General features: G+C 51.9%; 2 protein-coding genes and 1 long non-coding RNA gene across 3 annotated transcripts; 1 reads left to right on the top strand and 2 right to left on the bottom strand.

The window, feature by feature from the left end:
• Positions 1–4,981: 4,981 nt before the first annotated feature.
• On the bottom strand, positions 4,982–13,149 carry LOC116451903. The gene is made up of 7 exons (XM_032125849.1): positions 12,881–13,149; positions 12,079–12,166; positions 9,438–9,572; positions 8,565–9,247; positions 7,012–7,099; positions 6,760–6,906; positions 4,982–6,635 (listed from the first exon to the last, which is right to left on the bottom strand). Exons 1-7 carry the CDS (start codon positions 12,887–12,889, stop codon positions 6,439–6,441), a joined length of 1,347 nt encoding a protein of 448 aa, XP_031981740.1. The 5' UTR covers positions 12,890–13,149; the 3' UTR covers positions 4,982–6,438.
• A 339-nt stretch (positions 13,150–13,488) lies between these two features.
• On the bottom strand, positions 13,489–22,415 carry AMDHD2 (amidohydrolase domain containing 2). Its single transcript, XM_032125848.1, has 11 exons — positions 22,031–22,415; positions 21,304–21,440; positions 20,488–20,627; positions 20,089–20,143; positions 19,462–19,674; positions 18,306–18,394; positions 17,182–17,326; positions 16,843–16,950; positions 16,075–16,143; positions 15,531–15,632; positions 13,489–15,150 (listed from the first exon to the last, which is right to left on the bottom strand). The coding sequence occupies exons 1-11, from the start codon at positions 22,111–22,113 to the stop codon at positions 15,062–15,064; spliced, it is 1,230 nt and encodes a 409-aa protein (XP_031981739.1). The 5' UTR covers positions 22,114–22,415; the 3' UTR covers positions 13,489–15,061.
• Positions 14,610–16,532, top strand: LOC116451904. Its single transcript, XR_004243361.1, has 2 exons — positions 14,610–14,697; positions 15,580–16,532. It is a non-coding gene; the product is annotated as an uncharacterized LOC116451904 (long non-coding RNA).
• Positions 22,416–23,374: the final 959 nt, after the last annotated feature.

Raw genomic sequence — 23,374 nt, 5'->3', positions numbered from 1 at the left:
TCCAAGCAAAGCTGAAGTTCCCCTGTTGGAGCTCCTGGAGCAGGTCCACCGGAGGCTGCGGAGAGGAGGAAGGGACTGGAGCATCTCCCTGCCAAGGAAAGGCTGAGGGAGCTGGGGCTGTTCAGCCTGGAGAAGAGACACAGCTGAGAGGGGCCCTCATCCCTGGGTGTCCCTGTCTGCAGCGAGGGCTCCAAGCAGGGCCCAGGCTCTGCTCCGGGGGCCCAGCAATGGCACCAGAGGCAAAGGCAGAAACTGATGCCCAGGACGTTGCACCTGAACATGAGGAAGAGCTTTCCTGTGCGCTGGAACGGGTTATCCAGAGAGGAGGTGGAGTCTCCCTCACTGGAGATATTCCAGAACTGTCTGGACACAGCCCTGTGCCCTGTGCTCTGGGATGACCCTGCTGGAGCAGGGAGGTGGCACCAGATGAGCCACTGTGGGCCCTTCCAACCTGAACTGTACCTTGATTGTGTGTGTGAAAACAGTGTACTTCCTTTTCCTAAGCAAGTGAATGTTCCCTGAAGCTAGCTAGCATTAAACTGTGTGAAAATAGTGATCACAGCACCTTTTCTCCCCAATCTGTATTCTAGCAACATCTTTAGCCATAGCAGAAAAATAACTAACACTGTTATTTTGCAACATGATCCATTTCCATAATGAAAAATCATTGCTACTTTTTGATCTGTAGCAGATCTAATACAACAGCACCTTCTTCAGTAAATTAAATTGGCTGCTAAATAAATTTGACTTACCAAGTAAACTTGAATTACTCTTCCTGCCCATGTGCTCTTAACAACAGCCACACATTTTGTGTATCTGTCCCTCTGCCTTCAACTGACTGCACTAATTCCCTCAGATAGCTCAGGCAGCTCTGGAAGACTTAAGAAGTTACAGTGTCCTGGCTCACTGCAAAGGCTGTTCACATCTGTCTTTTGATTCTTGGGCAGGGCACCATTACTGACAGCAAGGTCTCCTCTATGCTGAAGGCTTCATGCTGGAGCTCCCACCTGGACCCAGGATGTGCTCCGTGACACAGTGAGGCACTGGCACTAAGGGATCCATGTCTCAGGAACGAAGATAGAAACAGCTGCTGTATGGGGGGGAAAGTGGGAGAAACAGCTGCTGGCATAAAGTGACACAGCCTCATGCAGCTGCCATGAAAACTGTCATCTCAAGGGCAAAACCTGATGTATTGCAATGAGGCTAATGATAAAAAGATAAAGACCTGCACTGTTTCAGACCTTAAAAAAGGGCCTTGGCCAAGGCAAAGAGAATTTTGCAGGTTGCCAATAGTGCCTTTCACGTTTACAGAGTACACTGTGCATGATTATTGTGCACAGAAGAAAAATTCCAGAAGTATTCCATGGCTTAATACCATGCAGTGGCCTCTAGATAAACGTCTGCAGAGCTCCTGTACCCTACTTGGCCAGACCCTTAGCTGGGAAAATGGGCGAAACACTGCTGTATGAGGGGAAAGTGGGAGATTTTTAACAGCTGAAGAGCTGCACAATAATTTCTTGAAGTAAGAGGTGATGCCTATTTCTAAGGGAAGGAGTAATTTACATAATAGATAAACACACATGCATAGATGCTAATGCCAACATTTGCATCTTTCACGTGTAACACACACCACGCGAGTCACAGAGCTCCCTCTGAAGACTGCGTAATGTTGAAATAAGCAGTGCAAAAATAGGAATGCATTCCCTTCAAAAGAGCAAGACTTCCTCCCACTTCTTCTGCCTCCAAGTTCATGGACTATGCATTTCATCAGGATTCACTGCATCAGCCAGGATTCACCAACTCAGCCAGGAGCTCTACCTCGGGTTGAGTCTGACAGTCTTTCTAAGTCTCTTACCTGTACTTTTGTGCAGCCTAACAGATGCTGAGTGTCCTGCCTCCCTTCCTGAGTGTTCCTTAGTTTCTGACACAACATCAGCACTTCTGTGATGTGGTGACTTCTGATCATTGTGGCCATCCCTTTTTCTGGCTTGTGTGTCAAAGAAGACATGGTTTAGCTTCTCCAGACACTTCTCCAGCTCTTCCTGGGTATGCTCCAGTTGTTTGCTGACATTACTGGGGGAAAAAGAAGAGGACGGCGGGGACAGCTTGCTTTCTCTCTCCTTCCTGGCCTCTTCCACATGTGGGTTTTGTTTCATTAGAATAAGCACCATGAAAATCAAGATCAGGCAAAGATACACAACCCAGACTTCTTCCTTTTTGGAGGTGAGATATCAGGAGCTGGTCATGCCTATTGATGTACTCACAAGGAAGAAGCCAAATGGACCAAACACCACCAGTGGTCAGAACTCCCCAGCTGCCACCACGCACAGGAGGACTGGTGCCAGGAACCAAACCACTGGGGATGTCACGGCTGGATTTTCTAAAGCAGTTCTAAAGATGACAGCAGCAAAAACAGTGAGCAGAAAAATTTTAGGCAGCAGAAAGATACAAGATCATCTGTCACAGCTCTGGATGATCTTAAAATAGCAGCATGTCTCCTCTTTTTTTTGTTATGGAGCTGCAGGTTAAATGATCCTTACTCTTTAACCTTCCTTCTGTTAAAATGTTCCAGTTGATGTCTTTCCTGAAGTGGTAAGTTCTTCCTCTAATTCAAAGAAATGGTAAGTTAGGATTTCCCTCCCCAAATTGTGTTATCCTTTAGGAGTGATTAGATGCTAAGTCTACAGTCCCAGCATCTAAAAGAATCCAAGTGAGACAAGGCAATATGAGTCACCTGAAACACAGGATCAGTAGGACCAATTTGTTGGCTTCTTTCTGTCTTTGCTGGTCTTGGGAGTCCCCCTAGAAGTGGCTGCTAGGACTCTGGAAGTAATTCCAGCTGAACTCTGTAGGGATCCCTTGGAGATTCTTTATGGGCTGTTCCTCGGTCACTCTGTCCCAATTACTCAGAGATGGGCAGCCCAAGGACCAATAAATGCATTTCTACTGATCAAGCTCAGGAGAAGGGGTTGGAAAAATGTCTGATTAGTGCCCAGCGTCCAGGGTAACAGCCAAAATGCCAGCAGGGACAAGCAGCCACCAGGACAGGGCCAGCCTGTGAGGGGGCAGGTGGGCCATCCCCTGAAGGCCTGAAGGGTCTGTCTGGAATGGGACTGCATTTCCTAACCTTTGCTTGAGGGATCTGTTTACAGAGGAGGGTGCCAAACCTAAAAGGAGCAGAGATCACACCCAGATTTCTGCTGCCTCTGTGTGCAAACATTCTTGGCCTCACCCTGCCACAGAAATAACCCTAAAATTCTTCACTTTGTTCCCAAAAGTGAGACATTTCCCCTGCTTTGCTACAGTGAATGGTCTGAGACAAGTTACAGTGTTCCTGTATGATGAGGCTGACAGCTGCTCTGAAAGCCTCACAGAGTCAGACCTAAAGACAGCCAGAATTTACCCGTGAGATTTTGCAGCCATGGTGAAACCTACAGTGAGAGCCAGGAAGATAAATCAATGAAAGAAGATGTTCTGGACACAAGGAGAAGATGTTCCTGTTATGGAACATTAAGTGTGTACAAGGATGGACGTTATGTCCGTCTCAACAAAGCGACACCTGTATCCCCTTATTCTCTTTGGAAGCTGATCCTCAGCTTTCAGTTTTCCAAGACTGATGCTATGAAGCAAATTTTGCTCTAGAAGCACTGTGGTATTTCCCATTCCCTTTTGCCTTGTCTTTAGTTCATTCCTGAGGTCACAGCTGTGCTGGATATTCCTGTAAGCAGTTTGCTGCCTACAAGCCTGGGCCTGGCACTGCTGCCCTACATTTAGGTGGGCAGTCAGCAAAGAGATACAGTACCCCCAATCCAGTCACCCTGGTGGCACTCAACTCAAATGCTAGGCACAAAGCTCAGGAGAGGATGCAGAAACAGGCAGGTCAGAATTAAGCTCAATTTTGTATCAAAACTGAGATGCATCTCCTTAAAGCAAGAACAGTGGAACAGAGATGTCCAGGCAGATCAGAATACCTCCCTTCTCCCTCACTGCTGTACATCATTAATGCCTTGGGGCATAGACCAAACCTTCAGGCACAGGTATTACAGTCACTAGTAGAGCAAAGCCCTGATCCAAACCTGACACTGCTGTAGTAAGAGACATCACTGAAACCCTGAACAGCACTGAAACCCTAAAGAAAGAAATGCTAAAAGGGAAAACACACAGCTTTAAAAAACACACCATTAAGGCTGCACTGTGGCCCCTCTAAAGGGGAAAGGACGGAGGGAGTAGCCATGGCATTTCCAACTTCTAATACCATTGCTTGTTTCCTTTGAAACAAATGTAATACAGCAAAGCTGAAAAGTGAAGTACAGACTGCTGTAGTTTCAGACACAAAGACACAATCACTAATGAAATAACTTGGGCACATCTGTCAAAAACTCGGGAGGCATCACCTTGGCTATAAAAACAGGGAGTAGACGGAAAAAGGCAAAATGCTTTGTCCATGGTTGACTCGTGGAACCGACCTCCTGTGACACGCAGGGACACAAGGTATCACACCGGTAACATTTGCCTCTCCACACACACATATGTGAGCCCTCCAATACTGAAGGACAGAAAAAGGAACTGGCTTTGCAGGTCAGCACTATTCAGACCTCTGAAAAACAACAGGAGTTGTTCTCATAGTAGAATGGATTTTTCTCTGACCCCTTTGAAGATAACTGCTGGATGGGGTTACACCAAGCGCCCACCCCACTGGTATCTTTATTCTAATTGTGAATGCCTAATGAACAGCATAAACATGAGGCAATTATGTAAGAATGCTTTCCAGAATACTTCTGCAGCCCTCCACAGCAAGGATTTTATAACATTTTAGCAGCTCTAGCTTTACCTGAGACATGACAAGGAAAAAAAACCTATTTACGAGAAATCTCCTGCATAATCAGCCAGGGAAGCAAACAGCTGTGGCTCCAAGGTCATGTAGAAGATGCTCTTGAATCTCAGTAAATGGCATGAAAACACGAAAAGTGTGACAAGGACACAGCTTTTGTATGTTTAATGCAAAATCCTGGAAATAAAAAAAATACTGTTTAAGGTTGTTCTATACAGTCAAAGTAACAGCTGTGCTCTGTGGCAAATAAAATTAAAATGTGTTGACCTTGATTTCGAGTTTTCACCTATTGACTTCCAGAAGACAAAGTCATTTCTCCATGTTTCTCCTCATCATGTATGTTACCCAGATTCAGTTTCTCCTTATGCCCAGACAGGAATTCTTTAAAATATTATTAAAAAAAAAAGAAAAAAAGGTCTCACAGATGCAACTGCCTGCATCAGAGCTTAGTAATAAAATTAATTTTTTAGAGCCAAGATCAGGTTTTTAGTCTTTCACAGCCAACATTTTTTCACCATCTCTCAGCTGCTCTCAGCACTCCCTGGAATCTGCCTGCACTCCCATTCTCACTTTTCACAAAGGCTGACTGGGCTATAAAAGGGAGGAATGCACTGCTCCCTAGGAACACCTGATAACATGTGGCCTTTCGCAGCACTTCTCTTCCTTCAGCGTTTTTTAGGCTTGGTGGGGAAGATTTTCTGCATGAACTTAAGAGATGGGTTCAGTGACTCAAGCAGTATTGACTGGAGACACACATTCAAAAAGCCAAAATTTAATACAAATCAAATGGAAGAGCTGTGACAGTTCATTTTACTACCACCCAAGGCTGGCATGCAGCTAATTTCCCCTCTGAGGCACTGGTGGTTGTAACTGGGCTACTTATAAAGTAAACTTTATTTAAGAGTTGATTGTACATCCTTCCTAGCTGTGCACAACCTGGATTCAGCAACAAAAATTTTCCCTGTTTTCCTGGAAACAACTGTCCTTACATCCCTAGGCTGGATTAAATCATGATGTGCAGTTTTATTCTAGGGCTGTACTTGTCAGTGAAAGAGATGAATGAGCAAAAACGGTTCTCACTCACGTTCCCCCAAAGGCCCTGAGCTCGTGCTCCTCCATGTCAGGGATGGCAAACACTGCTGGTGTTTGCTGGATGCCAGCAGCTGCATTCACACAGACTCATGGCGTGCAAGCATCCAACTATCCACTGCTGGATCTTGATTCCAAACCATTCCCTGCTGGATGCATTGCCACCTCAGCTGCTAGAAAAGCTCTGCTCTATTTAAAAGCAACAGGAGAATGGGATGATCTCATGGTACAAAAGACAGAGTCTACAGTTAATGTCAATTCTACAGGAAGAAAAGGAGATCCTTCTACACTGACGACCCTTTCAAAGGTGCCTCTCTCCAGTGTGAGCACAGAGGAGCACCATGTAGGCTGAGTTTTGGGGTCACATGCATAGCAGGCAGATCAGGTTTAAACTTCTACATAAGGCACCCTGGAAGAGGATCCAGAGATTCATGCATGGCATTTCCTACTGCACAGCATCTTTCTACCATTCTTCAGTTTCCAGGAGATCTGGCACGGTTTCAGTCTAAGTGACTTTTCTAGAAGAAATTAAAGCGAAATTCTTCTTGGGGAGTTGTGAAATTGAATAAGCCTGTGTTAAGTGTCCTGTGGGACTCTGAAGGGGATTCTGCTGAACCTTGGCTTTTCCTGCAAGCTCCCGAGCACTTCCGGATAAACTGGCCATTCTTCTTGCAGATGCTTCCCTTCAACTCCACGATCCTGGCAGATTTTGCAGCTTAAAGAGGGGAGAAAAAAGCTGTAAGAGACGTTCAGTCATCTCATATAGTGAGGCCCCAGTCTGCAAAGCACAGGGCAGGACTGAATCCCTTTCTTCTCCTCACCATGCAAAGTTCTCCTACCTGTTTCCATAAGCTTCAGCTCCCTGCACAGCTCCTCCTGCATCTTCTTTCTGTAGTCTCCAAACATGGCTCTCATGAGCTGACGCTTCTTCACCAGTGGAGCCTTATCACTGCGCAGTGTCCTGATTGCCCTGAGAGCCTCCTCAGCTGCAGCAAAGGAGAAACAACACACAGGTCAAGGCTCCCTGCTGGCTCTGCCCCTGCATTCCTGCCAATGCTTCCCCCAGGAGAGAGCTCTTCTTCAATGCTTACCTTGCTTTGGAGTGGGTTTCTGTGTCTTCAAGCCAAGTTCCAGCTGGTTCACACACCAGTCCACCTCTTTCCGCAGCTGCTCATCTGACTGCAATCAACACGAGGCACAGTGAGCAAGAGGAAATAAGTCACCCAAAAATTACAGCAGCAGCTGCTACACAGGATGAAAGGGAACTCCATAAAGTCAGCACTATTTCAAATATCATGTTCTGGTGATCATTTTATAGACTTCATGATGTTTTCCCTCTGGTGTTTTTCATCAGAAACTAAGAGCACTGTGCAAACGTTTAGTTGCAACTCACTGTCCCTATTAGATGGATTTAATATGGGGCTGCCATTCAGAGGGTGCTGTTTTCTGGAAAGCTCTTCAGCTTTCAAATAAACTTACAGATGGGAGAAATAAACATTAGCAATAAAAAAACCCTATCCCCAAACCTGCACAAAATCAAAAAAAGCAAACAATGGACAAAATCAGAAGCTGAGTCTTTCTTCTCAGCTCCTCTGTGCTTGCTCAACCAGAAATGTATGAGGAGAAGGGAGATGAAGCCCACTGAGATGGAGGAAGCCAAGTCCCATTGTGCAAAGCCAGCTGGCTAACTCAGCAGTGGGAGAGGGAAACAGGGCTGCACCCTGGGACTGAAGCAATTCTTAACTGCTATGTACATGTAAATACAGACACCCTCACGCTGTCTCCTTTCACCTACAACAGTGTCCTTCCAAAGGACTGCAAGGGCTTTACCTGACCTTCAACTCTTCCCATGTCTCTGGTGCTCAGCAGCATTTATTGGTAGGACTGGAGGTGAAGGAGACCTTTGGATGGAATGTTCCAGAGGCAGGGGAACACTCAGTGCAATTTCCTTGTAGAATATTAAGGAAAAGAAGGTTTTGTGCAATCTTGTATTACAGCATTGATCAGCTGGCACTGTTTGTTAATAGTATCTACATCAGTGCTGGAAAGTAAAATAAAATGAAGACCTGGACCTCAGCAGAACAGAAAACCTCAGGGTGTGCCTTAATGTTGTGTTTACACATAACTTGCAACTTCAGTTGATTTCTGGGTCATGCCCTACAGAGGAACCTTCTCAGAAGCACCCTTGAGCCTTACCACAGGCCCTTGGCTACACCAGGTGGCAGCTCTGCGCCTCGGCTTTGCTCCTTGCACTACAAAAGCAATTCATCCTGCAGCAAAGCACATCAGAGCTACAAGGCCTGGCTCAGCACCCACAGGCACCAGCTTGGCACCTCCTACCTCCATTTCCTATTTTTATTTTCTTAAGAAAACATGGCATCCAGCTCCCCAGGATTAGCTGTCACAAGCCTAAACATGAAATGTTTCTGCACAGATCTGAAGGACCATTAACTTCCTTTGCACTGGTCAGGTTCCTCAGCTGTGTAGCAGAGAAAGCAAACAGCTGCTGGAACATGTAAGCAGCAACCGTGGTCTTCCAGCTTCCATCTCAGGACAGTTTGCTAATTGTTCATCTGTGCAAAGAGATAAAGTGTCTCTAGCTCAAGGGTTTATAAACTATGAGACCCCATCAGTATTTAACTACCTGAGAGGTCTTCTCATCCTGATGGGAAGTATCCGTATTTTGACAGCTGTTAGCTTCTGCCTTTGCCTTCCTGCCGGTCTCAGTTTCTTCTGTTTTCTTTTTACTGACAGGTGGTTTTTGTTTCTTCTTTTTCTTCTTCTGGGCAGCTCCACCTCCTGTTGATTTCTCTGTCACTGCCTCATCTGGAGGGGCTGTCTCTGTTTGGGGGATCTTTGATGTGACATGGCTTCTATCCTCTTTGGGTACATTCCCTGACACTTGAGTCACCTCAGGCTTCTGCAAGGCTGCAGCCTGTGGCAGAGCTGCTGATTCAGCAGGCAGTGGAGGATCTGCTGTGTGCTCTGTACCTTGGCTTGCTGGAAGTAACTGAAGCTGAGGACAGTCTTCATCTGGGATGGCAAAGTTGAAAGCAAACTTGGGTTCTTGTCCAGAAGCAGCAAACCTCAAGGCTGCATTGCAGTTCTCCTGCTTGGTGGCTCTGACATTGTTCTGTACCTGCTCAGCACCACTGTCACCAGGGTCAGCTTCTGGGTTGGTCTCAGAAAGTGGGAAATCAAATCGGAAGCTGCTGCCAGATGATGTGAACAACTCTGGCCTTGCCTCAGGGGTTGGGTCAAACTGTTTCACACCATCTGCAGCCTGCCCCTTGCTTGGCTGTACTTCCACAACATCAGGTTTCATGCCTAGAAAAGAGAAAGAATATTGCTTCAATGCTGGTGTTCTCAATACACCAGTTTCCTCTTGTGGGGGTGCCACTTCAGCTTCCACTGTAAGGCACTGCCCAGAGAGGTGACTCAATCTAATGCTGCAACCTAAGAAATGTACAGAAAAGAACTAAATCTCACCATCCCCCGAGGGACAGCTCAAGCTCACCTTTCTTCATGCTCCTCTGACCCTCATCCATCTTGAGACGACAATCCCCAAACACATTGCTTAGCACTTGTTGCTTCTCTGCAAGAGGAGTCTCAGGGCAGCGCAGGACCTTGAGAATGTGTCGGGTCTCTTCTGCTGCTCTCAGAAAACACCAAGAGAGACAAGAAACAGTTTATGGTGGGCCTTAAAATCCACACTGTGGGATGCTGATGACTGAGTCTTCTCTGAATGTGCTCTGTGTTCATACCACCTCTGACTAATCCATAACTAGCATTCAACTGAAAGGGAACTCCAAGTGCTTCTAGAAGCTCAAATATTGTGAGATGTTCCTAGAGAGGGAAAAAAAATCTTAACTGCTTATTACATACAGTCAGACTCTTACACTGCAGTAAGTGCACTGCTAATGGCACAGAAGGTACAGAGTGCTTAGCAACTCTTCCCTCAAGGCAAAGAAATCCCAGAACCTAGCTCAGTGTCTCTTCTCTGGAAAACTGGAAAAAACTCTGAGTAGAGAGCATACCCTGAAAAGCAGGACTCTTGCTTGACTCTTACAAACCAGCCTGACCATAACAGAAATCCAAAGTTTTTGTGCTAGAGCAAATCCTCTAAAAAACAGAGTTGTTCTGTGACAGTGGTCCCCAAGACCTCCATTTGGAAATCCTAGATATAGTCTTGTAGTGTTTGTCTCACATATTTTAAGCCACAGAACAACTGGAGAGTAGTACTGTGGAATGGGCACACCCCACCTCTCCTGGCTGCAGCGCCTGACCACCCTCTGGGGAAAGAACCTTTCCCTAACATCCATCTAGTAGTCCCCTAACACAGCTCCAGCCATTCAGGTCCTGTCCCTGGTCACAGAGAGCTGAGATCAGAGCTGCCTCCCCACTGCCCCTTGGGAGGAGCTGCAGCCCCGGTGAGCTCCGTGCTCCATCTCCTCCAGCTGAAAAACCAAGTGCCCTCAGCTGTTCCTCCTATGGCTTCCACTCCAAACCCTTCCCCATCCTTGTGTCCCTCCCCTTGGACACTCTCTAAGTTTTAGATCCTTCTGATATTGTGGTGCCCCAAAGTGCCCCCAGCACTCGAGGTGAGGCTGCCCCAGGGTAGAGCAGATCGCGACAATTCCCTCCCTGTCCCGGCCAGTGATGCTGGACCCGATGCACCCCAGACCATGGTGGGACAGAAGTGGGAAGTATCTTCACAGCATCTGGGTGTCAGGGTCCTGAGCACATGTACCCTTATTTCAAAGGGTTTGGCTGGCTGCAAGCCAGGCCTGCTACGCAGCAAGAGCTAAAGAAAGCTCCTGGGAGCTGCTCTCCTCCCTCCCCTGGGAGTTACTCTGAGCCAAGGATCTCATGCATACAGTGCTACAGCCAAGTAACTCATTGATCCAGACCCTGAATTCCTGGCTAGAGCTTGGATCTGCCTCCTTACCAGACTTCTCCAGCGACTGGGACTCCAGGCAGAGCCTGGGTACCATCAACAGCACTGCTCAGCTCTCCTGGCTCACATACTGTGCAAAGGGGTCCTTTTCTGGCCAGGCCACTGCTTCTGCTGCCTCATTCCTGTGCTCAGCTCCTGCCTCCCCTCCAGGAGCTGCTTTTCCTGCTGCTGGGCATGGGACTGGCACAGGACACAGCTGTAACAAAATGGTCTCATCACAGAATAGTTTCGGTAGAAACTTCAAAGCTCATCCACCCCTGCCATGGGCAGGGACACCTTCCACTGGCCCAGGCTGCTCCAAGCCCCAATGTCCAGCCTGGCCTTGGGCACTGCCAGGGATCCAGGGGCAGCCACAGCTGCTCTGGGCACCCTGTGCCAGGGCCTGCCCACCCTCACAGCCAGGAATTCTTTCCTAATATCTGATCTAAGTATAATCTCTGGCAGGGGGAAGCCATTCCCCCTCGTCCTGTCCCTCCATCCCTTGTCCCCAGTCCCTTTCCAGCTCTCCTGCAGCCCCTTTAGGCCCTGGAAGGGGCCCTAAGGTCTCCCCAGAGCCTTCTCCTCTCCAGGCTGAATAATCCCAACCCTCTCAGCCTTAATTCTTCTTGGAGCCTGATGCTCAAGCACAGGGTGTGGGCACCTATCAGTCACTGCTCCATGCTCAGGTGCACCAGCAAACACTCACCTGAGCATCTTACACAGGGTTCACTGCCCTCTCCAGAGGTTAAGTACTGACCTGGAGCAGGACATTGGTCTGCAGCTCTACAAATTGGACTGATGAGATCAAACTATGACCTTATAGAACTTTATCTTCCATGTAATTTTTCCCTGGAACAAGCTTCACAAAAATAAACCTACCGGTGTTTAAGGGCCAGACACCCTGGCACAGTATTTCCCTAAGAAGGAAAGCAAAGGCAGAGCTGTAGCAGAACCAAACAAGCCACTATATGGGAAAATAAGAACACAACAAAGAATACAGAAAACAGGGAGAACAAACACTAAATGAATGAAAGATGAAACTGCTTCCAGAAACACAGTCCTTAAAGCCCAATGCTTTATGTTGTTTTGTGTTTAGAACAAATCCCAAATAACACAAGAACAAGGAACATAAAGGAGAGAAGAAACAGGAAAACACCCAGATCTGCTAAATCACACCCAAGGCCAGAATATGGGGGATATGGGCTGGGAAAGAGAAACATACCTCGTTTGGGGTGTGGAGTGAGATGGAGATCTGCCTCCAGTTGCAAAATGCACCACTCCAGCTGCTCCTGGAACACACCTTGGGGAGCCTTGGACATCGTGTGGGGAAGACAGAATGTTTAGAAGCGCAAATCTCTCACCTCCAAAACTGATTCCAAAACTGAATTTTCTGAGGCTTTCTCCCCTCTCCCAGGAGATCAGACCTGGCTTTACACTGGATGTCTGCTGTGTAACAGCTCATTTATACCATAAATCAGCACAGCACAGGGACACATGTCCTGCGTGGAGAGCACCAAATGAGCCCTCTGCATTATAAAAACTACAGCTCTTACTAGCAGGAAACCCCACCACTCCCGGCAAGCCAGGACTTCCCGCAGATATTTTTTTCATCTGTTTCTCCACCTGCCCCTTTATAAGGCCCCAAATGAAAAGATTTCTCATTTTTTTCCTGAAGCTTAGGCAATGGCATAATGTGTCCATAGCAGGACATTTCCCTTTAGCACAGCTCTGGTAACACACAGAATTTATCTTTAGGCTAAACACAAGCCCTTGAGACCCCACGTGCTGTACTTCCACGCTGGCTGCCTCCTACTAAGCAGGTGGAAGTTAAGGTTTGCAGCCCGCCTGGGGACAAGGCCCACTGAAACACTGGGAACGAAAAGAATATTCAGGATAAGGAGATGAGCAGGGATTGGGAACGGCACCGGCGCTGGGAAGGCCTTTAAGGACAACCTGCGGGAGCTGGGCCCGGCGCGGTGCGAGGGCTCGGCGCGGGCCGAGCAGCAGAGACAGCAGAGCCTTACCCGCTCCATGCCGGGCTCCCCGCGCCGCCGCCGGAGGAAGCGGCCCCGCCCACCTCCGCTCACGGGCCGCTCCCGTGTGGGCTCCGGGAGCAGCTCCGCCCGGCCCGGGCCGGCACCGCCAACTGGAGCTCGGGGTCCGCTCGGGGCCTCTCCGGAGCCCGCTCGGGGCCTCTCCGGAGCCCACTCAGACCGCTCGGGCCCCCAGACCCTTCGCGGAGCCTCCGCGGGGCCTCCCCCCGCCGCCGGCCGGGGCTGAGGGTGGGGCCGGCTCGGTGTGCACCGCCCTCAGCGCTCCGGCCGCGGCCGCGCCCCGCGCTCCCGTTCCGCCCGCGAGGGCCCGGGGCCCAGCGCCCTCCTTGGCAGCGCATCCGTGACCGCCGAGGCTCCCCCCTGCTCCCCTGGGCCCCACAGGGAGCTGTCGGACACACGCGTGTCCATGGCCGGGCCGGGCCGCGGGTGTCCGGTGGTGCCGCCTCCCCTGGGCGCGGCAGGAGCAGCGCTGGCCCCTCACGGGCCAGCCTGACGCGGGCCATGCCAGCACGCAGCACCGCGGGCAGGCGAGAAAGGTTAATACACACCTACAGGTACTGGCTAAGCCCATTTCTGTATTAGATTTCCTTTTGATTATTTAATTTCGTAAGTAAAAAGTTAGACACCTTGTTTCACAGGCATTTTTCCCCCTTGGATTGTTTCCAACAGCAGCCAGAAGATCCCCATGAGGTCAGTCCTGCAGCAGCACAGCGCGTCACAGCACGGGGTTTGTGTCTCTCAAACGCTTCAAACCGTGGAGGTTATAATTTCTCTTGACACTGGCAGCTGATGTTAGAAATTCTCCAAGGCTGACAGTGATTCCAGAAGAGCTCTAAAGTGCTGGGAAAGCACTTCCAAATGTTGCTGCTAAAGATTATAAAATGGTACTGGACAAATCGGCACACTTCTGCCAATCCTAGCCAGACTTCTGTCTGCCTTACAATCTCCACCCTTGCTGAGACTCAGCCATTGTCTAAGCCCTCCCCTCATTACAAAAACCACCTCAGTGGTTTGAGCCTTATCCAAGGTTGTCTTGAGATTTATTTCGAGGTTTATTCGGAGTGGTCGAGTAGGGTCAAAATTGGCATCAGTCCTTGCATTCAATAGTCCAAGTGTCAGGAAAAAAGCTGACAGTCAAGTATTGGAGAAGATAATGAGCACAAAATAATGAGCCATCGTATCTGTCTTGACAGGCCAGTATCCCACCGCAATTTTCCTCTCCCTCAGTGCCTGAGCTGGACTGAGGGCTCGCGAGCCTGTCACCACCAGTCTGGATGCATCCCCTAAAGCAAAAGCTCCCCATCCGTGGCCTGAGGAATGCACAAACCCATCAGGTGATGCAAAGGCTCTTCTTGGTATGGCTGGCACAGAGCCTGCAGAACCCATCCAGACAGAGCAAGGAGTGAAAGGAACATTGTTTTCTGTGGCAGGATGCTGTCCATGTCTCCAGCTCTGTGGACTCAATGGCCATGCAGGGAAAAGGCACAAAGGACCAGCAATGCCTTGGTATTCCTGGGTTTGATCTCTGCCCTGAGGATTCAGCCCCACAGCAGCACCAAGTCAGCGAGCTGTGGCAGCCTTGCGCTGAGGACACACGACAGAAGGGCTGTCAGGAGATCCAGACGTGATCCTCAGCTTCTGCTGACACAACAGAAACCTTGTCACGGGAAGAGCTGTGAGCTGAGCTGGTAGAAGCTGATGTCTAACAAGTCATGGCTGCCCAGGAGCGAAGCAAAGAGCAGGCAGAGGAATGGGAATGGCTTGAGCCTGCCTTGGGTGCAGAGCAGGTTAGTGTGTGCTGTATAAACCGTGCAAAGGCTGGGACAATTCCACACTGCTGTCAGATGGCAACAGGAGCACCTGTCTGGGGGCAGGACAGCTGTGCAGTCCCATAGGTCACTCCAGGACTGGCATTCCTTGCCAGCGAGAGCTGCCTTCTCTCCCCATGCCACCAACTGAGCACCAACAAATTCGTGGCAGGCATGGCTGTAACTGGAAGCTGGAAAATGCAGCTCTTTGGTATGAGGCTCCTTTGAGGGAGCTGCAGGAAGGAATTGGGAAAAAATAAATCAAAAGAGAGAAGGGGGGTGGTTGCCAGAGCTGCCAACCACAGTGCCAGGGAGCCTTGGAGGGCACTGGGACAGCCCAGCGTCACATGCCTGACGCATCCTGTCGCCAGACTTCCTCGCCGGCGATGTACGTGGCTTGCACATACAGGTTGTCATTCAGCATTAGGAAATCTGTGTTGGACAAGAGAGAAAGAAAGCAGCTGTCAGGAGGGAACTGCTGGGGCTGGCTGGGGAGGGCTGAGCTCAGTGGGGAAGGGCTTCTCCCCACCCCAGGATGGCACTGCAGTGCAATCCTGGCAATGACAGCTCTGCTTTCTGCTCAGCTGAGATGTGGGGAGCACTCCAAAGGGTTTCCCAAACACTCCAGCATCCAAGGGAAAAACCACTGGAGCAAAAGACCAGAGCAAATCCCAGGTGTAGCATGTCTCCCTGCAACTCCCACTGAAAGAGCGGATGAGCATGTGCTTACAGCAGCCCCTGCTTTGCTCCAGCACTCGTGAGCCCTGACACCATTGTCTCCATACCAGTACGTGCTGTGCCTATACCAGTACCTGCATCGGAGTCATAATTCAGTGTCCCCTTTTTACGTTCAATCCCCAGGAGCTGAGCGGGATGCAGAGACGCCGCCTCCAACGCGGTCTCTACCGAGCACCCTTGGACAGAGAATTGGGGAGACGTTAGGGCAGCCCCAGCCCCCTTGCCAGAGCAGCCCAAATCCCCCTGGACAAGGCAACTGTCAACCAGGCAGTTGACAGACCCAAGCTGGAACACCCTCAGCACAGCCAGCTGGAGCTGGGAAGGGAAATATCCCTGCAGAAGAGAGCAGGCATAGGAAAACTGAACACTTACAGTATGGAGAGGGGAAAATCATTCACTTTTGTGAGGAAGAAGCAGGAGAGTTGACCTCTCATTAGTTCTATGGGTTAAAATGAAACTTCCCCTCAAAAAGGGGCTCATCTGAGGGCACTGATCCCAGCCCTTGTCATGTCTCAGGTGAGTGGGAACGTTCCTGGTGGAATGGACACAGCTGGCAAAAGCAAGACTTCCTCCCATGTCAACGCAGGGAGCAGCAGCTTGTGGACAAGGCTCTCTTACCTGTGGCTTCTTGGAAGTGTCGCACACACGTGTCCATGGTTGCCACGCTGCCACTGAGGGTCTTTGTGCCTGGGAGAGAAACAGGATGGCACTGAGCAGCACCCACAGCTCACAGCAAGAAGCAGGGCACTAGGGAAGCATAATGGGACCAGAAGTGCAGAAATCCTGGGTGGCAGGAGGAGCAAGCTGAAGGGCCTGCAGCCAATTCCTGCTGTGGCACAGGAACCTGGGTGTTACCTCTAGCTTCACCATGAGACCAGCTGGACTGGGTGAAACCAGCTCACAATGCAGGCATCTGCTGCCAGAGGAAGGGAATGGAGAAAGGAATGACCCTTCTCTGAAATACCTTCCCAGTCTTCACCTACTCGGGAATTTGAAACTTAGGGAGTTTCAAGCAAGGGAGCTAGCAAGAAGTGGTAGTGTTATAATAAAGACAAGGGACAATAAATATCTCTTAAGATTTCTCTGTCCTTACTGATCCCCTGACCCTCTGGCACCCTTGACACTGGGTAATGAGGCTTTCAAAGGTATTACAGACAGCTACAACTGGACAGATTCCTCCATAAGGGTGGTACACTTCTCCTCTTTACCAGGAGCTTCATTCTCCCCAAGGCCAAGTCACTGCAGATCCTTCAGGCATCAAAACCCAAAAGGGTGGTACAAATGCTGCCACACACTCCCAGGGACAGCAGGGTGTGCTCAGCTCCTCAGGAATGGTGCCAGTGGCAGCAGTGTCCCCAGCTCTTCACCAAGAGGGACAGCACTTACCTGCAATGTAGGTGTTCAGCCCATCAATCTCCACCACCTGCTGACCCAGCGTGTGCCGACCCGGTGCCAGCCCCATGCCAGCAATTGCATCTGTCACCAGCACCAGGCCTGTGGAACACAAGGAAAGGGGCCCTGTCAACTTTGCAGCTGATTTTGCTGCAGCTCCAAGCACTGTGCCCTCTTGACCCCCCTGGAGAGGGACCATGTGTCTCCAAAGCAGGAAGACTGAGGGATCAGCACACGTGGCTGTGACCTTCCAGGCAGCAACGGCAGCACGAATGTCTTGTGGGAGATGGTGCAGTGCTCAGAGTGGCTGGTGACACTGGGGGGACTGCTCACCTTTGGGGTGGGCTCGGTGGGCGATGCGCAGGGCAGCGGGGTTGGTGTGGATGCCATCAGAAATCATGCCATAGAAGACCCTCCGCCCAGCAGGAATCTTGTCACTTGTCAGCAGCCCCACAATGCCAGGGTCACGATGGTGGAACTGCTCGAGGGGAGAGAGGGGACAAGCTGTGGAGGATCACCAGGACGCACTGGCTGAGACTCTTCCCCTCAGGGGATGCAGCTGTCATCTCTATCACACAGTGCCTGGCAGCTTTACCAGGCAAACCTGGGCATTGCCTTGAATCACAGAATCACAGGATGGTTTGAGTTGGAAGGGACCATAAAGCTTGTCTTGTTCCAACCCCTGCCATGGGCAGGGACACCTTCCACTATCGCAGGTTGCTCCAAGCCCCAGCCAACCTGACCTCGAATGCTTCCAGGGATGGGGCAGCCACAGCTTCTCTGGGCACCCTGTGCCAGGGCCTCCCCACCCTCACAGTCAAGAATTCCTTCCCAATATCCCATCCATCCCTGCCCTCTAGCAGTGGGAAGACAAGGAAGAATGTCCTGCCACTTCAGGCCCTTGTCCCCAGTCCCTCTCCAGCTCTCCTGGAGCCCCTTTAGGCCCTGCAAGGGGCTCTGAGGTGTCCCTGGAGCCTTCTCCTCTCCAGGTGAGCACCCCCAGCTCTCCGAGCCTGGCTCCAGAGCAGAGGGGCTCCAGCCCTTGGGGCATCTCCATGGCCTCCTCTGGACTCTCTCCAGCAGCTCCACGTCCCTCTGCTGTTGGATCCCAGGGCTGGAGGCAGCTCTGCAGGTGGGGTCTCACCTGAGGGGGCAGAATCCCCCCCCACCCCTGCTGCCCACACACAGGAGGAAGTCTGGGAGCACACAGCCAGGGCACGTCCAGCTCTCATCCACCAACACTTCCTAGTCCTTCTCAGGGATGAATTTCAAGAGTCTGCTACAGCCTTGACTCTCTTTCAGATCCAGCAGTAGGAATGTGAAGCCAGAGGTTCAGTGCCAAAACCTCATTGCAAAGCATAGTGTGAAACCAGCTGGGGAGGACACAGACCCAAGGGGGGAGGGACAGAAAGCCCAAAAGCAGCCCTGGAGCAGGGCAGGTGCCTCTGGGGACTCACCGGCAGCATGGCATTGAAGAGGTGAGTGATGAAGGTTGCTCCGTGCTGCACAGCCTCCTCAGCCTGGGACAGATTGGCCACTGAGTGACCTGGGAACAGAGAGCAACGCCTGATTCCTCTGCCCATCACTGATTTCCTTACAGGAGTAAAGACACTCCATCACTGGATTATGCTCTAAGGCCCACCCTGGCCTGAGGTCTGAGGGGCAACCTCAACACAGATGTGTCTGGCCATGACCTGGGGGGACTCTGGCGGTGGGTGTTTCACCTGAACTCCTTCAGTGTTCACATCACAGCTGTCACAAATGCTGCCTTGCTCACAGCACGTTGCCTTCAGGCTGGGTTTGAGGTCCAGTGACACACCTTTCTGCTGGCCTCAGATACTTAAAAGTTTTTTAGAGAGATATCAGGGGATACCCTCACAACAGTGGGGATTGTGCCAGGAAAGAATATGGGAATTAAACTATCCAGAAAGAAAATTCTGTTTCCCCAACAGGACAGCAGCTCTGTGGGCTAACCTTGCCTTTCTGGAGTTCTTTATGTGGCTGTGGCATAAGAGATAGTCTGCTATCTCTTGTATGAATGCCCTTCTCACCTGAGGTTTAATTTCACCCTGAATAACTTCCCCTCCACCCCCTTAAAAAAAAAACCCGACTTCTTCAATGATCTGAGACAAAGAAGAGTTTGTGAAGCAAAGGAAAAGAAAAACACAGCCAGTTTTAAGTCAGAGGCCAGCCAGATGTTGGAGTGAGAGGTTCCTACAGCACTTGTGGTTGAAAAACAGAGTTATCAAACCAACAGTAACCTTTGGAAAATTATTTCAGCTGTCGCATAAGACCTAAAGCAGTGGAACTTCAGAGTTTGAACCCTTCCACATCATCAAACCTCCAAGTAAGACTGCTGCTCTTCCCTGTGTTAGAACAGCACCTTGTGTTTACTGCAGAGGCTCCTCAGTCAATACAAACTTCGGCCCTTGCCATGACAGATTGATGGCATCAAGTGAGGTCCCCCTTTGTGACAGGTCTGTCATCTCCACACCGGCCAGGCTGAAGAGAATCCTACCCCGTCCAGTTGCACCGAGAGACTGTTAGAGATGCCACAGCCCCAAGGGAGGGGCTGCTGGAGCCCCCCTAAGCCCGGGGTGCCCCTGCCCTTACCCAGGGAGACGCAGATGCCCCGCTTGGTGAGCTCCTGGATCACCTCACTGCTCCTCCTCATCTCAGGGGCCAGGGTGACTATCTGGACACAGTCCAGGGAGCCATAGGTGGCAAGCAGGTCCTGGAAGGCACCTGCCTCAAAGGTGCGGAGGCAGTGCTCTGGGTGAGCACCCTTCTTCTCCTTGCTGATGAACGGCCCTTCCAGGTGGGCTCCTGTCCAAACAGGAACAAAGAACCATGACCCTTCCTCCCCCTACCAAGGACCAATAAACCTGCTCTGTCTACTCTGCTCCAGTTGCACTCTTGCCATTTTTCTGCAGCAAAACACATGCCTCAGGTAACTGTGGGCTCAGCACAGGCAGAGATGCAGTGCTGGCCACTGGCCAAGCCAAGCCACCCCACTGCCATTGCTCCAGGGGGCCCAAAGGGGCTGAAGAGGTGTGTGTATGATGACAGAGAACACAGCAAAGGCCAGGCCTGAGGGGCAAGGTGGGTCTGTGCCCACCTGTGCATCCCTCCCACCGAGAGCTCCAGCCCCTGTTTGTGCTCTGTAACTTCTTTCACCTCAACTGTGAACAAGATAATTGCCCACCTAGAGTAGCACCACAGAGGGACGAATCCACTTACCCAGGATTCCTGCTCCATGGGCTCCACCGTTTCTTACACTGATCTGAGGGAGAACCTAGAGAAAGGGGTTTGTCAGACATGGCACTCCAGACACAGCCCCCAGCCTGCCAAATCAGACCCAAAGGTCAGGTCCGCAGGGAGATTTGTAGCTGGACCACTTGGGACCATCGCAGCCCACAAAGGAAAAGCTGTCTCCAAGCCTTGGTGTGCAGAGCTCGCCTGGGAGACATGGCTGTCTCAGCATTCTAAAGGCTGAGGGCGAGAAACCCAGGGTAGAGTCCAGCTCCTCATGTCCACAGCTTTTCTGCCCTGGCAGTTATCCCAGTCTTGGCCCATCCACCCTGATACCAACCTCAGTCCCTGATCACCCTGCAGATGGGAAGGGAGAAGGCCCCTTACCTGGTGGTACACGGATGGAGGAGAGGTCACCAGGGTGGGACAGAAAGAGGTCACTCCATGGGAGAGAATTTTCTGACTGACCAGGTCAATACCTGATTTGAAGTCATCCGTAGCCAGAGAGAAGTCCACCCCGAAGCCTCCTGCACCACAAACAAAACAGAGGTGAAACTACAGCCTGCCCAGTGGATGTGTCCCACCCAGAAACACTGAAGAGAGATTTTGTGAGACTGGAGGGAGTTGTTCCATTTGTAGGGCTCTGACACAGAGGGCTCCACCACCACTTCTGTCCTACATTCCAAGGTTCCATAAGTACAAATCTCACCATCGCTGCCCCCCTGAAATGCTCTTCCCCACAGCATCCCAGCGTTTTGCAAGCACAACCTTTTTATTTTGATGCAGGGTAAAATGTGAGGATTCCCAGCTGAAAAGGGATCAGACTTCCAACTTTAACTACCATAGAACAAGCCATTTCCTTCTGAAGAGAGCTTTTGCAGTTAATGTTTGTTCCTTTGGGAGGTCTTGCCCTCTCCTCCTATGTCCTGGAAAGGGTAGGGCAGGCATCCTGCTAGTGCAGGCGCAGGACAAAATAGAGATAAAAATGAGTTCAGAGGAAACCCTCACCTGGCCAAAGGGGATCACTTACACAACAGCAGCAACCACAGGCAAAAGTGCTCTCTGCCATTAGTTGGGTGACTCATACCTCCCTTGAGCAGCTGAAATGTGGCCATGGGCAGGACGCCCAGCATGGGGCTGGGGGTCAGGGATGGACAAACCCGGGACGCCCCCAGTCCGTGAGTGCGTGTAGCTTCACTGTACCATTGATCTGGACATCAATGAAGCCCGGGGCGATGATGCTGTCTTTGCAGTCCAGCTGGACATCAGCAGAGCCCTTCTCGTCAAAGAAGAGTTTCTCTGGGTTGAGGATCTTCCCCTCTCGCACCCACAGGTCCTCCCTGGAGGGACAATCACACACACCAAGCTCTGGTGCCATCTGCAGCACGTGGAGCAGGTGGCTGTGCCCCAGTGACAGTGATCTGGGCAGAGTGGATCCCACCGGCACCTCCTGCCACGGGCTCTGCGATGTCTGCCAGAGCACAGCTGCTCTTGCAGCTGGGACACAGCGGGCAGCCCTCTCTGCCTGGCTCTGGCTCTACAAAACTCACGGGAATGGGATTTTCACACGCTGCCCCTCAAAGGTGGCCAAAAGGACAGGGGGCTGGCAGAAGAGGCAAAACAAGAGGGACGGTACACCACACCCGCCCCATCTCCCTCCGAAAGCTGTCAGAGGGGACACGGGACATGGGAGCGCGGTGGGGCGAGGGCCAGCAGCCGATGCACAGGGGCAAGTGGCGACCGTCCCTCGGGCGCTGCAGGTGCCAGCTCAGGTAGGCAGCCCGTCCGGGAGCCCCCACACCCCTGGCACCCCCGCAGCCTCGGTACCCACGGACACCACGATACCCCTGGACAGCCCTGGTACCCCTGGAGATCACGGTACCGCCAGCAGCCCTGGTACCCGCAGCCACTCCGGTACCCCCCGCCTCACCTCTGGAGCTGGTGGTCCCTCAGGATGCGGCAGTTGGTGAACTGGACGATGGGCGCGTCCGACACGGATTTGTTGGACGGCATCGCGGGGCAGCGGGAGCCGGCGGGAAGCGCGAACCCCCCCGGTATCCGGCGCACGGGGCGGGGACCGGGCGTGCCGGAGCAGGGCCAGGCCGCGGCTCTGGTGCGAACGGCTGCCGTGGGACTGGGCAGCCGGTGAGGGGCGGAGGCACCGGAGCACCGCCCCGGGGGCAGGCGGAGGGTGAGCTCCCTCCCCTGCCCGGCTCTCTGGGCCGACGCTGTGAGGAACCAGCCCTGCGGTGCCCGAAGAGCGCCGGGCCCGGGGCGGTGTCCCCACTCCGGGGCACCGGGGCCGGGGGCGGGGCCGCGGCGGGGGGCGGGGCCTGGGCGGGGCCTGGGCCCGCGGCACCGCCTGCTCCCGGTCACGTGAGCGCGCTCAGCACGTGCCGGAATTCCCCGCCCGCCCTGCGTCACGTGACCGGCTCCGAGGAGCCGCCATCACGAGAAGGGCGCCGCCATCTTGAGAAGGTCGGCGCGGAAACTCTCCCTGTGAGACCTCACCGTGAACCGGCATCGTGAGACCCCGCTGTGGGACCCCCTCCAGAAACCCCATCCTGAGATCCCCATCCCGACACCTCCATCCCAAGACCCTCACTGTGGCACCCTGGGCCCACTGCCCCCCGTGTACCCGAGGGCAGCTGACGAGACGCGGTTCCACCCTGGTGATGTGTGCTCCGGCACTGCTGATGAATCTCTCCCAGGAAAGATAAATGATGGGGACTGTAATTGTGCATGAATGTAACACCTCTGTCTGGCCTGGAATTGGATTTTAATTAGGTTTTGTGCCATGCTTATCATTCCGTGATGTCAGTGCTTGTCCACACTACAAGCTGCTCCTGTTGTCAGCAGGATGCTGGGAAAGGGGCCTGAAAGGGAGAGCTAGGAATGATGCCGGTTGAGGCTGGGAAAACTAAGGGCAGCACTGTTTTGGGAATTTGAGGCTAAGAATGGTTTCAGGCCACGGAGATGCCCCAAGGGCTGGAGCCCCTCTGCTCTGGAGCCAGGCTGGGAGAGCTGGGGGTGCTCACCTGGACAAGAGAAGGCTCCAGGGAGAGCTCAGAGCCCCTTGCAGGGCCTAAAGGGGCTCCAGGAGAGCTGCAGAGGGACTGGGGACAAGGGCTGGAGGGACAGGACACAGGGAATGGCTTCCCAGTGCCAGAGGGCAGGGCTGGATGGGATATTGGGAAGGAATTGTTCCCTGGGAGGGTGGGGAGGCCCTGGCACAGGGTGCCCAGAGCAGCTGTGGCTGCCCCCGGATCCCTGG

This window comes from Corvus moneduloides, chromosome 16 (genome assembly GCF_009650955.1).
Source record: "Corvus moneduloides isolate bCorMon1 chromosome 16, bCorMon1.pri, whole genome shotgun sequence".
Lineage (NCBI taxonomy): Eukaryota > Metazoa > Chordata > Aves > Passeriformes > Corvidae > Corvus > Corvus moneduloides.
Note: the sequence above shows the minus strand (reverse complement) of the source record. Positions and strands in the feature narration are given on the sequence as shown.